Here is a 13,785-nt window from a genome sequence, read left to right as displayed (position 1 = left end):
GAAACACCAAATACACCACAGACTACAAACTAGAGATCCAGAAACATCAAATACACCACAGACTACAAACTAGAGATCCAGAAACACCAAATACACCACAGACTACAAACTAGAGATCCAGAAACACCAAACACAACACAGACTACAAACTAGAGATCCAGAAACACCAAACACAACACAGACTACAAACTAGAGATCCAGAAACACCACAGACACCACAGACTACAAACTAGAGATCCAGAAACACCACAGACACCACAGACTACAAACTAGAGATCCAGAAACACCACAGACTACACACTAGAGATCCAGAAACACCAGAGACACCACAGACTACAAACTAGAGATCCAGAAACACCACAGACTACACACTAGAGATCCAGAAACACAGCTAACTACAAAGTAGAGATGAAGAGACAACAGAGACACCACAGACTACAAACTAGAGATCCAGAAAGACCAGAAACACCACAGACTACAAACTAGAGATCCAGAAACACCACAGACTACAAACCAGAGATCCAGAAACACCACAGACTACAAACTAGAGATCCAGAAACACCACCGACTACAAACTAGAGATCCAGAAACACCACAGACTACAAACTACAGATCCAGAAACACAACAGACACCACAGACTACAAACCAGAGATCCAGAAACACCACAGACTACAAACTACAGATCCAGAAACACCACAGACTACAGACTACAAACTAGAGACCCAGAGAGTAAACACCAGAGACACCACAGACTACAAACTAGAGATCCAGAAACACCACAGACTACAAACTAGAGATCCAGAGACACCAGAGACTACAGACTAGAGATCCAGAGACTAAAGCAACAACACACCCTATTCCCTACTTGGTCAAAACCCAAAGGATCCTGTCCACCCTCTTTGCTAGAGGGTTAATTTCAGGATTAACTGTAGACAGTAATATTTCATACCTTGGTATCCCAGTCTCTGTGCTACATGGTTCAGTAATAGTAGATAACTGTAGACAGTAATATTAGTAATATACCTTGGCGTCCCAGTCTTTATTTAGGTAGTATATACAGGTGACACATCGCCCGTCTCCGTTCGGGTTGTCCACGTGGCGTACGTATCCGGTCCCGTTGCCTGGGTAACATGCCACCATCGCCTAGACAACAGAACAGAAACAGAGGAAAAGATTAGTCCTGACTCTCCTAAGTATACGTGATAACAGAATTACTCATAACAACATTAAATAGACTAACTCTCATGATTAGCCTAGGAGGAGAAGATTAGTCCTGACTCTCCTAAGAATGTGATCAATTAACTAAATCTCATGATTAGACCTAGGAAGGAGACCCCCACAAACAACCGCTATGAATGTTACACTCTCCGTTATTGACGTTACAGTCTAAAATAGACATTCAAATCTGAAAGATTTCTTGATCAAACTCTATCATAACACATTTGTTGTAATTTGGAATGTTTTAAAAATGTCAGCAGAAGTCATAGTACTTTAGGATTGCATAATTACAGGTAGCCTGAATAGTATACAAGGCCAGTCACCGTGTTAAATACTGTTGAAGTAATACGGCTACAGGTTCACCTGCCTCACCTACAGTGGCTTGTGAAAGTATTCACCCCCCTTGGCATTTTTCCTATTTTGTTGCCTTACAACCTGGAATTACAATTGATTTTGGGGGGTTTGTATCATTTGATTTACACAACATGCCTACCACTTTGAAGATGCAAAATATTTTTTTGTGTGAAACAAACAAGAAATAACACAAAAAAACAGAAAACTTGAGTGTGCATAACTATTCACCCCCCGTGAGAACCCTCTGCGGCCATGAAAAGGTGGGGTCGTGTAGTGCGAGCCAGGGAAGACCCAACACAACAGGGAAATCAAGCTTGGCACATCTAGCCACTGGGATATTTGCCCATTCTTCATGGCAAAACTGCTCCAGCTCCTTCAACTTGGATGGGTTCCGCTGGTGTACAGCAATCTTTAAGTCATACCACAGATTCTCAATTGGATTGAGGTCTGGGCTTTGACTAAGCCATTCCAAGACATTTAAATGTTTCCCCTTAAACCACTCAAGTGTTGCTTTAGCAGTATGCTTAGGGTCATTGTCCTGCTGGAAGGTGAACCTCCGTCCCAGTCTCAAGTCTCTGGAAGACTGAAACAGGTTTCCCTCAAAAATGTCCCTGTATTTAGTGCCGTCCATCATTCCTTCAATTCTGACCAGTTTACCAGTCCCTGCCGATTAGAAACATCCCCACAGCATGATACCGCCACCACCATGCTTCACTGTGGGGATGGTGTTCTCGGGGTGATGTTAGGTGTTGGGTTTGCACCAGACATAGCGTTTTCCTTGATGGCCAAAAAGCTCAATTTTAGTCTCATCTGACCAGAGTACCTTCTTCCATATGTTTGGGGAGTCTCCCACATTCTTTTTTTCTTTAAGCAATGGCTTTTTTCTGGCCACTCTTCCGTAAAGCCCAGCTCTGTGGAGTGTACGGCTTAAAGTGGTCCTATGGACAGATACTCCAATCTCCAATGTGGAGCTTTGCAGCTCCTTCGGGGTTATTTTTGGTCTCTTTGTTGCCTTTCTGATTAATGCCCTCCTTGCCTGGTCCGTGAGTTTTGGTGGGCGGCTGTCACGCCCTGACTCAAGGGACTCGTATTGGTTGAGTCAGGGTGTGTATTTTCTGTGGTGTGTTTGCTATGTTGGATTTTCTATGTTTAAGATCTAGAGTGTGTAGATCTATGTTGGCCGGGGTGGTTCCCAATCAGAGGCAGCTGTAGCTCGTTGTCTCTGATTGGGGACCATACTTAGGCAGCCTTTTGGCACCTGTTAGTTGTGGGATCTTGTTCCGTGTGAGGTATGTTATTTTGTCTACCTTGGACTTCACGTTTCGTTTGTTGTTTTGTCGTGTGTTCAGTACAGAAATAAATATAAATACATATCACGCTGCGCCTTGGTCCTTCTCATCCGTTAACGATCGTGACAGCGGCCCTCTCTTGGCAGGTTTGTTGTCGTGCCATATTCTTTCCATTTTTTAATAATTTTTATTTAATAGATTTAATGGTGCTCCGTGGGATGTTCAAATTTTCAGATATTTTTTCAGAACCCAAACCTGATCTGTACTTCTCCACAACTTTGTCCGACCCCTGTTTGGATAGTTCCTTGGTCTTCATGGCGCCGCTTGCTTGGTGGTGCCCCTTGCTTAGTGGTGTTGCAGACACTGGGGCCTCTCAGAACAGGTGTATATATACACTGAGATCATGTGACAGATCATGTGACACTTAGATTGCACACAGGTGGACTTTATTTAACTAATTATGTGACTTCTGAAGGTAATTGGTTGCACCTGATCTTATTTAGGGGCTTCATAGCAAAGGTGGTGAATACATATGCAGTCACGACTTCCTCCAAAGCTTCCTCCTCTCCTTGTTCGGGCAGGCTTTGGCGTTCGTCGTCACCGGCCTTCTAGCCACTGCCGCTCCTCATCTCATCATTCCATTAGTTTTGTCTTGTTTTTTCACACACCTGGTTCATATCCCCTCATCAGTACTTGTATAAGTGTTCCCTCTGCCCCCCTTGTCTTTGTGTATGATTATTTATTGTGGAGGTGACGATAGCGCGGTGGAGCTTTATATATTTGTATCGCTGGGATATTCACCCGTGTGCTTTGTTTTCTCCAGTGCGCCGTTATACCGCACTGTAGTGTTTTACGCATTTCTGCGTACCGCTGTAAAACCATTTATTCGGCATTCAGTGTCACTCTTGTGGCAAGAGAGGACATTCTGCTGCACGCTGTCGTCAGAGTTCCTCTGGGTCTGGAGGCGGCATGCAGGTCACTCTCGCATCGCCCCAGGTAGCGCAAACCCACACTCGTTCAGAACCCTCTGCTGTGCACTTCACCATACATATCAACTTCCCTGATTACACGGTAGTTCCCCAGTTTAAGGCGCTGGTCGATTCAGGCACAGCTGGGAACTTTATGGACAGATCTTTAGCTAATAGTCTATGTATTACATTGGTCCCCCTACCCATCCATTGCCCATCAAAGCACTTGACAGTGGACCATTAGGGTCAGGTTTTGTTAGGGAGGTTACAGCACCAGTCACGATGATTATGCAGGAGACCCATAGGGAGCAAATCACCTTTTTTTTATTATTGAGTCCCCTGATTTCCCTGTTGTGTTGGGTCTTCCCTGGCTCGCACTACACGACCCCACCTTTTCATGGCCGCAGAGGGTTCTCACGGGGTGGTCGCGAGAGTGTCAGGGTAGGTGTCTAGCTGTTTCCGTTGGTGCAACCACGGTGGAAGGTCCAGACACTACCTCCACTGTGCGCATTCCCCCCGAATACCTCGACTTGGTGCAATCGTTTTCCAAAACGCAGGCGACCAAATTACCACCCCCATCGGGTGGGGGATTGCGCGATAAACCTCCAGTTAGACGCTGTGCCTCACAGGAGTCATGTATATCCCCTGTCTCAGGCTGAAACAAAGGCTATGGAGAAATACGTCTCCGAGTCCCTGCGCTAGGGGCTCATACATCCCTCCACTTCGCCCGCCTCCTCGAGTTTCTTTTTCGTGAAGAAGAAATACGGAGGTCTGCGCCCTTGCATTGATTACCTGGCACTTAATGAACTTAATGAAACTACCATTCACTATAGTTACCCTCTACCCCTCATCTCCTCTGTTAACGAATCAATGCATGGGGCGCGCTTCTTCATGAAATTAGATCTCCGGAGTGCGTACAACCTGGTGTGTGTCCGGGAAGGGGACGAGTGGAAGACAGCATTCAGCACAACCACGGGGCATTATGAATACCTGGTGATGCCGTTAATGGTTGATGAATTCTCCATCAGCCTTCCAGTCCTTTGTGAACAAGGTGTTTCAGGACATGCTTGGTCGCGGTGTGGTGGTCTACATCGATGACATTCTGGTGTACTCCGCTACGCGCACCGAGCATGTGTCCCTGGTTCGCAGAGTGCTGGGCCGATTGTTGGAGCATGACCTATATGCCAAGGCAGAAAAGTGTCTGTTCTTTTAACAGTCCGTCTCCTTCCTCGGATACCGCATTACCACCTCAGGTGTGGAGATGGAGGGAGACTGCATTTCAGCCGTGAGTAATTGGCCGACTCCAACCACGGTAAAGGAGGAGCAGCACTTTATTAGCTTTGCCAATTACTATCGGAGGTTTATCCAGGGCTTTGGCAAGGTCGCAGCTCCCATCACCTCTCTTTTGAAGGATGCACTGCTGAGGCTGACAGGGATTTTAACCTGAGGGCTCTGTACACCTCAGCCCCGGTACTGGCCCATCCCAATCCATCATTGCCGTTCGTAGTGGAGGTGGATGCGTCCGAGGTAGGGGTAGGCGCTGTCCTATGCCAACGCTCGGGCACACCACCCAAGCTCCGCCCCTGTGCCTTCTTCTATAAGATGCTCAGCCCGGTGGAGCAGAACTATGACGTTGGTGATCGGGAGCTGTTGGCTGTTGTCAGAGCCCTGACTGCGTGTAGGCACTGGCTCGAGGGGGCGAAACACCCTTTCCTTGTCTGGACTGACAACCGTAACCTGGAGTATATTCGGGCAGCGAGGAGGCTGAACCCTCGCCAGGCCAGGTGGGCCTTGTTCGTCACCCAGTTTGATTTCACGCTGTCCTACATACCAGGCACAAAGAACGTGAAGGCAGATGCCCTGTCACGGCTGTACGATACAGAGGAGAGGCCCTGCATTGTGGCGCCGGTAATGTGGGCGGTGGACATAGAGTGGGCGTTACGCACAGAGCCATCTCCACCTCAGTACCCAGCTGGGCTGCGGCCGTCTATTGTCCGTGATTGTCTTATCTATTGGGCACACACGTCCCCCTCCTCTGATCACCCAGGCATCGGCCGTACAGTGCGCTGCCTGACCAGGAAGTACTGGTGGCCTACCTTGGCTAAGGACGCTCGGTGAGCGCCCAGAGGAAGGCACCTAGGCACCTTCCAGCGGGTAAGTTACATCCCTTCCCAGTTCCACAACATTCCTAACCGATCTTCCTGGTCGTTGTGGACTGCTTTTCTAAAGCCTGCCACCTCCTTCCTCTGCCCGGTCTCCCCACGGCCCTGCAAACTGCAGAATCCCTGTTTACTCACGTCTTCCGGCACTACGGGGTGCCAGAGGACATAGTGTCTGACCGGGGTCCCCAGTTTACGTCCAGGGTCTGTAAGGCATTCATGGAACGTCTGGGGGTCTCGGTCAGCCTGACCTCTGGGTTTCACCCCGAATCTAATTTTTATCTATTCATTTTACCTTTATTTAACTAGGCAAGTTAGTTAAGAACAAATTCTTATTTACAATGACGGCCTACACTGGCCAAACCCGGACGACGCTGAGCCAATTGTGCGCCGCCCTATGGGACTCCCAATCACGGCCGGTTGTGATACAGCCTGGAATCGAACCAGGTGGTCTGTAGTGACGCCTCAAGCACTGAGATGCAGTGCCTTAGTCCGCTGCGCCACTCGGGAGCCCCAATGGGCAGGTGGAACGGGTGAATCAGGATGTGGGTAGGTTCCTGCGGTCCTACTGCCAGGACCGGCCGGGGGAGAGGTCGGTGTTCTTGCCATGGGCCGAATATGCTCAGAACTCTCTCCGCCACTCCTCCATTAACCTGTCTCCATTTCAATGTGTTTTAGGGTTTCAGCCGGTCCTGGCACCGTGGCATCAGAGCCAGACCGAAGCTCCTGCGGTGGACGACTGGTTTTGGCGAGCGGAGGAGCCATGGAACAATGCCCACGTCCACCTCCAGCACACCGTATATCGCCAGAAGGCCAACGCTGACCGTCACCGCAGTGAGGCCCCCTGGTCTTTGTACCGGGTGATCGGGTCTGGCTCTCGACCCTCCACCTGCCCCTCCACCTGCCCTGCCAGAAGCTGAGCCTGTGGTTGGTGGGGCCGTTCAAAGTCCTGAGGAGAGTAAATGAGGTTATGTATAGGTTACTACTCCCTCCTGATTACCGTATTAACCCTTCGTTTCACATGTCTCTCCTCAGGCCGGTGGTGGCTGGTCTGCTCCAGGAGTCTGAGGTGGTGGGGGCCCCGGCGTACTCTGTCCGTTCCATTCTGGATTCGAGGCGTCGGGTGGGGGGCCTTTAGTACCTCGTGGAGTGGGAGGGGTTACGGTCCGAAGGAGCGGTGCTGGGTCCCGGTGAGGGATGTCCTCGATCCCTCCCTGTTGCGGGATTTCCACCGTCGCCATCCTGCCCGCGTGTCGGGGGGGGGTTACTGTCACAACTTCCTCCGAAGCTGCCTCCTCTCCTTGTTTGGGCAGGCTTCGGCGTTCGTCGTCACCGGCCTTCTAGCCACTGCCGCTCCTCATCTCATCATTCCATTTGTTTTGTCTTGTTTTTACACACACCTGGTTCATATCCCCTCATCATTACCTGTATAAGTATTCCCTCTGCCCCTTGTCTTTGTGTGTGATTGTTTATTGTGGAGGTGACGATAGCGCGGTGGAGCTTTATACATTTGCTGCGTACCGCTGTACCACCTCCTGCCTGACTCCGTCCAAATCACCCACTACATAATGCACGCACCACTTTTCCGTTATTAATTTTTTAGAATTTTTTTTAACAAGTTATTTTTTAAATTTCACTTCACCAATTTGGACTATTTTGTGTATGTCCATTACATGAAATCCAAATATAAAAATCAATTTACATTACAGGTTTTAATGCAACAAAATAGGAAAAACACCAAGGGGGATGAATACTTTTGCAAGGCACTGTATACGCGTCAGCTACCACAGCGACTGAAATGACTGCAACACTTAACAAAGAGCTGCAGTTACTTTCAGAACAGGTGGCAAGGAATAAGATAGTCCTAAATATTTCTAAAACTAAAAGCATTGTATTTGGGACAAATCCTTCACTAAACCCTAAACCTCAACTAAATCTTGTAATGAATAATGTGGAAATTGAGGAAGTTGTTGTGAATAAACTGCTTGGAGTAACCCTGGATTGTAAACTGTCATGGTCAAAACATATTGATACAACAGTAGCTAAGATGGGGAGAAGTCTGTCCATAATAAAGCGCTGCTCTGCCTTCTTAACAGCATTATCAACAAGGCGGGTCCTACAGGCCCTAGTTTTAATCAGGTCAGGTGCCACAAAGAGGAACTTAGGAAAATTGCAATTGGCTCAAAACAGGGCAGCACGGCTGGCCCTTGGATGTACACAGAGAGCTAACAATAATATGCATGTCAATCTCTCCTGGCTCAAAGTGGAGGAGAGATTGACTTCATCACTACTTGTATTTGTGAGAGGTATTGACATGTTGAATGCACCGAGCTGTCTGTTTGAACTACTGGCACACAGCTCGGACACCCATTCATACCTGGGGTTTATTATGGATCCCCATTTGTTCCTGCCAAGGCAGCAGCTACTCTTCCTGGGGTTTATTATGGATCCCCATTAGTTCCTGCCAAGGCAGCAGCTACTCTTCCTGGGGGTTTATTATGGATCCCCATTAGTTCCTGCCAAGGCAGCAGCTACTCTTCCTGGGGTTTATTATGGATCCCCATTAGTTCCTGCCAAGGCAGCAGCTACTCTTCCTGGGGTTTATTATGGATCCCCATTAGTTCCTGCCAAGGCAGCAGCTACTCTTCCTGGGGTTTATTATTGATCCCCATTAGTTCCTGCCAAGGCAGCAGCTACTCTTCCTGGGGTCCAGCAACATTAAGGCAGTTATATACAGGAAAAAAGAAGAAACCCACACACTGCTCTCGATGGTATCACTGCTCTTTATTCAGCTTTACATATCGGCCTCCAGGCCTTCGTCAGAGCTTTTGAGTAAAGCTTAATAAAGAACAGTGATACCATCGAGAGCAGTGATACCATCGAGAGCAGTGATACCATCGAGAGCAGTGATACCATCGAGAGCAGTGTGCAGCTTCTTCTTTTTCTCATGTTATTCAACTGTTACCAGGCAACTGCAACTAAGATAGCTCAGATGTGTGAGTGCCTTTTGAATTATGAGTTATATACAGTTTAAAATACTACATGACATTATGAGTTATATACAGTTTAAAATACTACATGACATTACATAACACCTTATACAACACATTCAGTGTGTTCCCTCAGGCCACTACTCTACTATCACATATTTACAATACAACATCCATGTGTACGTGTGAGTGTCCCTCAGGTGATGTAGTGCCTTCGGGAAAGTATTCAGACCCCTTGACTTTTTCCTCGTTACAGCCTTATTCTAAAATTTATTAAATAAATAACAACTCTCAATCTACACACAATACCCCATAATGACCAAGCAAAAACAGGTTTTTACAATTTTTTGCAAATGTACTAAACATAAAACAGAAATAGTATTCAGACCATTTGTTATTAGACTCAAAATTGAGCTCAGGTGCATCCTGTTTCCATTGATCATCCTTGATGTTTCTACAACTTGATTAGAGTCCACATGTGGTAAATTAAATTGATTGGACATGATTTGGAAAGGCACACACCTGTCTATATAAGGTCTAACAGTTGACAGTGCATGTCAGAGCAAAATCCAAGCCATGAGGTCGAAGGAATTGTCCGTAGAGCTCCGAGACAGGATTGTGTCGAGGCACAGATCTGGGGAAGGGTACCAAAACAATTCTGCAGCATTGAAGGTCCCCAATAACACAGTGTCTTCCATCATTCTTAAATGGACGAAGTTTGGAACCAACAAGACTCTTCCTAGAGCTGGCCACCCGGCTAAACTGAGCAATCGGGGGAGAAGGGCCTTGGTCAGGGAGGTGACCAAGAACCCGATGGTCACTCTGAAAGAGCTCCAGAATTCCTCTGTGGAGATGGGAGAAACCTTCCAGAAGGACACCCATCTCTGCAGCACTCCACCAATCAGGCCTTTATGGTAGAGTGGCCAAAAGGAAGCCACTCTTCAGTAAAAAGGCACATGACAGCCCGCTTGGAGTTTGCCAAAAGGCACCTAAATTCTCTCAGACCATGAGAAACAAGATTATCTGGTCTGATGAAACCAAGATTGAACTCTTTGGCCTGAATGCCAAGCGTCACGTCTGGAGGAAACGTGGCACCATCCTTACAGTGAAGTATGGTGGTGGCAGCATCATGCTGTGGGGATGTTTTTCAGCGGCAGGGACTGGGAGACTAGTCAGGATCGAGGGAAAGATGAACGGAGCAAAGTACAGAGAGATCCTTGATGAAAACCTGCTCCAGAGCGCTCAGGACCTCAGACTGGGGCGAAGGTTCACCTTCCAACAGGACAACGACCCTAATCACAGCCAAGACAACACAGGAGTGGCTTCGGGACAAGTCTCTGAATGTCCTTGAGTGGCCCAGCCAGAGCCCAGACTTGAACCCGATCGAACATCTCTGGAGAGACCTGAAAATAGCTGTGTAGCGATGTTCCCCATCCAACCTGACAAAGCTTGACAGGATCTGCAGAGAAGAATGGGAGAAACTACCCAAATACAGGTGTGCCAAGCTTGTAGCATCATACCCAAGAAGACTCGAGGCTGTAATCACTGCCAAAGGTGCTTCAACAAGTGTCTGAATACTTATGTAAGTGTCATATTTCATTTTTCTATTTTTAATAATTTTGCTTTGTCATTATGGGGTATTAAGTGTAGATTGATGACGGGGAAAAAACGATTTAATCAATTTTAGAATAAGGCTGTAACATAAAATGTGGAAAAAGTCAAGGGGTCTGAATACTTTCTGAATGCGCTGTACCCAATAAACTGTCCACTGAGTATTTTAGAAGAAAATATTAGCTAGAACACATGATTTTCAAGATAAACAAACTTCGGCAAAAGTCTAAAGAATACATTTAAGAACTAGCACAGACGGTGATTCTGAAGCTAAGATATGATACATCAGTTTCCATCACACCGACAACCGTTATGGATATCATAACGCTGAAAAAGGATACTGACAATGAAAAGAGAGAAACCGATTATAGACCATATAAACGTTACAGAGAAAGTTTCAAGACAATCCAATGTAAGGTCCATGTTTTACAAAAACTTTTCCTAAAAAACATTACGGCCTGTCCCTTGTCTTTACCAGACTGTCTATTGGTCTATTGTTCATGAACATCTACTCTTCAGAACTAATACTGGGGGGTGAATGGAAAAACAAGCTTTGTGAGCCCTTTCTAAAATAAATGAAATATGATTGACTTTAAAGCCTTTGAGACTTTGCATTCTACTCTGCAATGGTCAAAATTCATACAACTTCTTACAGAAACTAAAAAAAAAATATAAAAAAATCCTAAACCTTAAGCATAATTATGAACATGGTTTCATTTGGAAATTACGCACTTTATTTGTGGATGCTCAGGTTGACCTTTCCACGAAATCGCCCAAATACATCCACGGCTATTTCAGTGGAAGTTATTCTCTATCTGGGTGGAGTATTCACTGACTAGTGGATGGAACAGCCTCCTCCACACGCCGTTATTCTCTATCTGGGTGGAGTATTCACTGACTAGTGGATGGAACAGCCTCCCCCCACACGCCGTTATTCTCTATCTGGGTGGAGTATTCACTGACTAGTGGATGGAACAGCCTCCCCCACACGTCGTTATTCTCTATCTGGGGTGGAGTATTCACCGACTAGTGGATGGAACAGCCTCCCCCCACGCCGTTATTCTCTATCTGGGTGGAGTATTCACTGACTAGTGGATGGAACAGCCTCCCCCACACGCTGTTATTCTCTATCTGGGGTGGAGTATTCACTGACTAGTGGATGGAACAGCCTCCCCCACACTGCAGCACACGCTGTTATTCTCTATCTGGGGTGGAGTATTCACTGACTAGTGGATGGAACAGCCTCCCCCACACTGCAGCACACGCCGTTATTCTCTATCTGGGGTGGAGTATTCACTGACTAGTGGATTGAACAGCCTCCCCCACACGCCGTTATTCTCTATCTGGGGTGGAGTATTCACTGACTAGTGGATTGAACAGCCTCCCCCACACGCCGTTATTCTCTATCTGGGGTGGAGTATTCACCGACTAGTGGATGGAACAGCCTCCCCCACACGCAGTTATTCTCTATCTGGGTGGAGTATTCACTGACTAGTGGATGGAACAGCCTCCCCCACACGCCGTTATTCTCTATCTGGGTGGAGTATTCACTGACTAGTGGATGGAACAGCCTCCCCCACACGCCGTTATTCTCTATCTGGGTGGAGTATTCACTGACTAGTGGATGGAACAGCCTCCCCCACACGCCGTTATTCTCTATCTGGGGTGGAGTATTCACTGACTAGTGGATGGAACAGCCTCCCCCCACACGCCGTTATTCTCTATCTGGGTGGAGTATTCACTGACTAGTGGATGGAACAGCCTCCCCCACACTGCAGCACACGCCGTTATTCTCTATCTGGGTGGAGTATTCACCGACTAGTGGATGGAACAGCCTCCCCCACACGTCGTTATTCTCTATCTGGGTGGAGTATTCACTGACTAGTGGATGGAACAGCCTCCCCCACACGCCGTTATTCTCTATCTGGGTGGAGTATTCACTGACTAGTGGATGGAACAGCCTCCCCACACGTCGTTATTCTCTATCTGGGTGGAGTATTCACTGACTAGTGGATGGAACAGCCTCCCCCACACGCCGTTATTCTCTATCTGGGTGGAGTATTCACTGACTAGTGGATGGAACAGCCTCCCCCACACGTCGTTATTCTCTATCTGGGTGGAGTATTCACCGACTAGTGGATGGAACAGCCTCCCCCACACTGCAGCACACGCCGTTATTCTCTATCTGGGGTGGAGTATTCACTGACTAGTGGATGGAACAGCCTCCCCCACACGCCGTTATTCTCTATCTGGGGGTGGAGTATTCACTGACTAGTGGATGGAACAGCCTCCCCCAAACTGCAGCACACGCCGTTATTCTCTATCTGGGGTGGAGTATTCACTGACTAGTGGATGGAACAGCCTCCCCCACACGCCGTTATTCTCTATCTGGGGTGGAGTATTCACTGACTAGTGGATGGGACAGCCTCCCCCACACGCCGTTATTCTCTATCTGGGTGGAGTATTCACTGACTAGTGGATGGAACAGCCTCCCCCCACACTGCAGCACACGCCGTTATTCTCTATCTGGGTGGAGTATTCACTGACTAGTGGATGGAACAGCCTCCCCCACACTGCAGCACACGCCGTTATTCTCTATCTGGGTGGAGTATTCACTGACTAGTGGATGGAACAGCCTCCCCCACACTGCAGCACACGCCGTTATTCTCTATCTGGGTGGAGTATTCACCGACTAGTGGATGGAACAGCCTCCCCCACACGTCGTTATTCTCTATCTGGGTGGAGTATTCACTGACTAGTGGATGGAACAGCCTCCCCCACACGTCGTTATTCTCTATCTGGGTGGAGTATTCACTGACTAGTGGATGGAACAGCCTCCCCCCCACGCCGTTATTCTCTATCAGGGTGGAGTATTCACTGACTAGTGGATGGAACAGCCTCCCCCACACGCCGTTATTCTCTATCTGGGTGGAGTATTCACTGACTAGTGGATGGAACAGCCTCCCCCACATGTCGTTATTCTCTATCTGGGTGGAGTATTCACTGACTAGTGGATGGAACAGCCTCCCCCACACTGCAGCACACGTCGTTATTCTCTATCTGGGTGGAGTATTCACTGACTAGTGGATGGAACAGCCTCCCCCACACGCCGTTATTCTCTATCTGGGTGGAGTATTCACTGACTAGTGGATGGAACAGCCTCCCCCCCACACGCCGGTTATTCTCTATCTGGGG

The 13,785-nt window shown here is 47.7% G+C and overlaps 1 protein-coding gene across 1 annotated transcript in view; it reads right to left on the bottom strand.

The window, feature by feature from the left end:
* LOC121580549 (egl nine homolog 1) overlaps positions 1-13,785 on the bottom strand; it is an 84,041-nt gene that overhangs the window by 34,446 nt on the left and 35,810 nt on the right. Inside the window, exon 2 of the mRNA XM_041895493.1 lies at positions 1,025-1,144. Within this exon, the coding sequence (XP_041751427.1) occupies positions 1,025-1,144 (120 nt within the window). The remainder of the gene's footprint in view (positions 1-1,024; positions 1,145-13,785) is intronic.

Source organism: Coregonus clupeaformis, chromosome 1 (genome assembly GCF_020615455.1).
Source record: "Coregonus clupeaformis isolate EN_2021a chromosome 1, ASM2061545v1, whole genome shotgun sequence".
NCBI lineage: Eukaryota > Metazoa > Chordata > Actinopteri > Salmoniformes > Salmonidae > Coregonus > Coregonus clupeaformis.
This window is presented reverse-complemented; position numbering and strand designations above follow the sequence as displayed.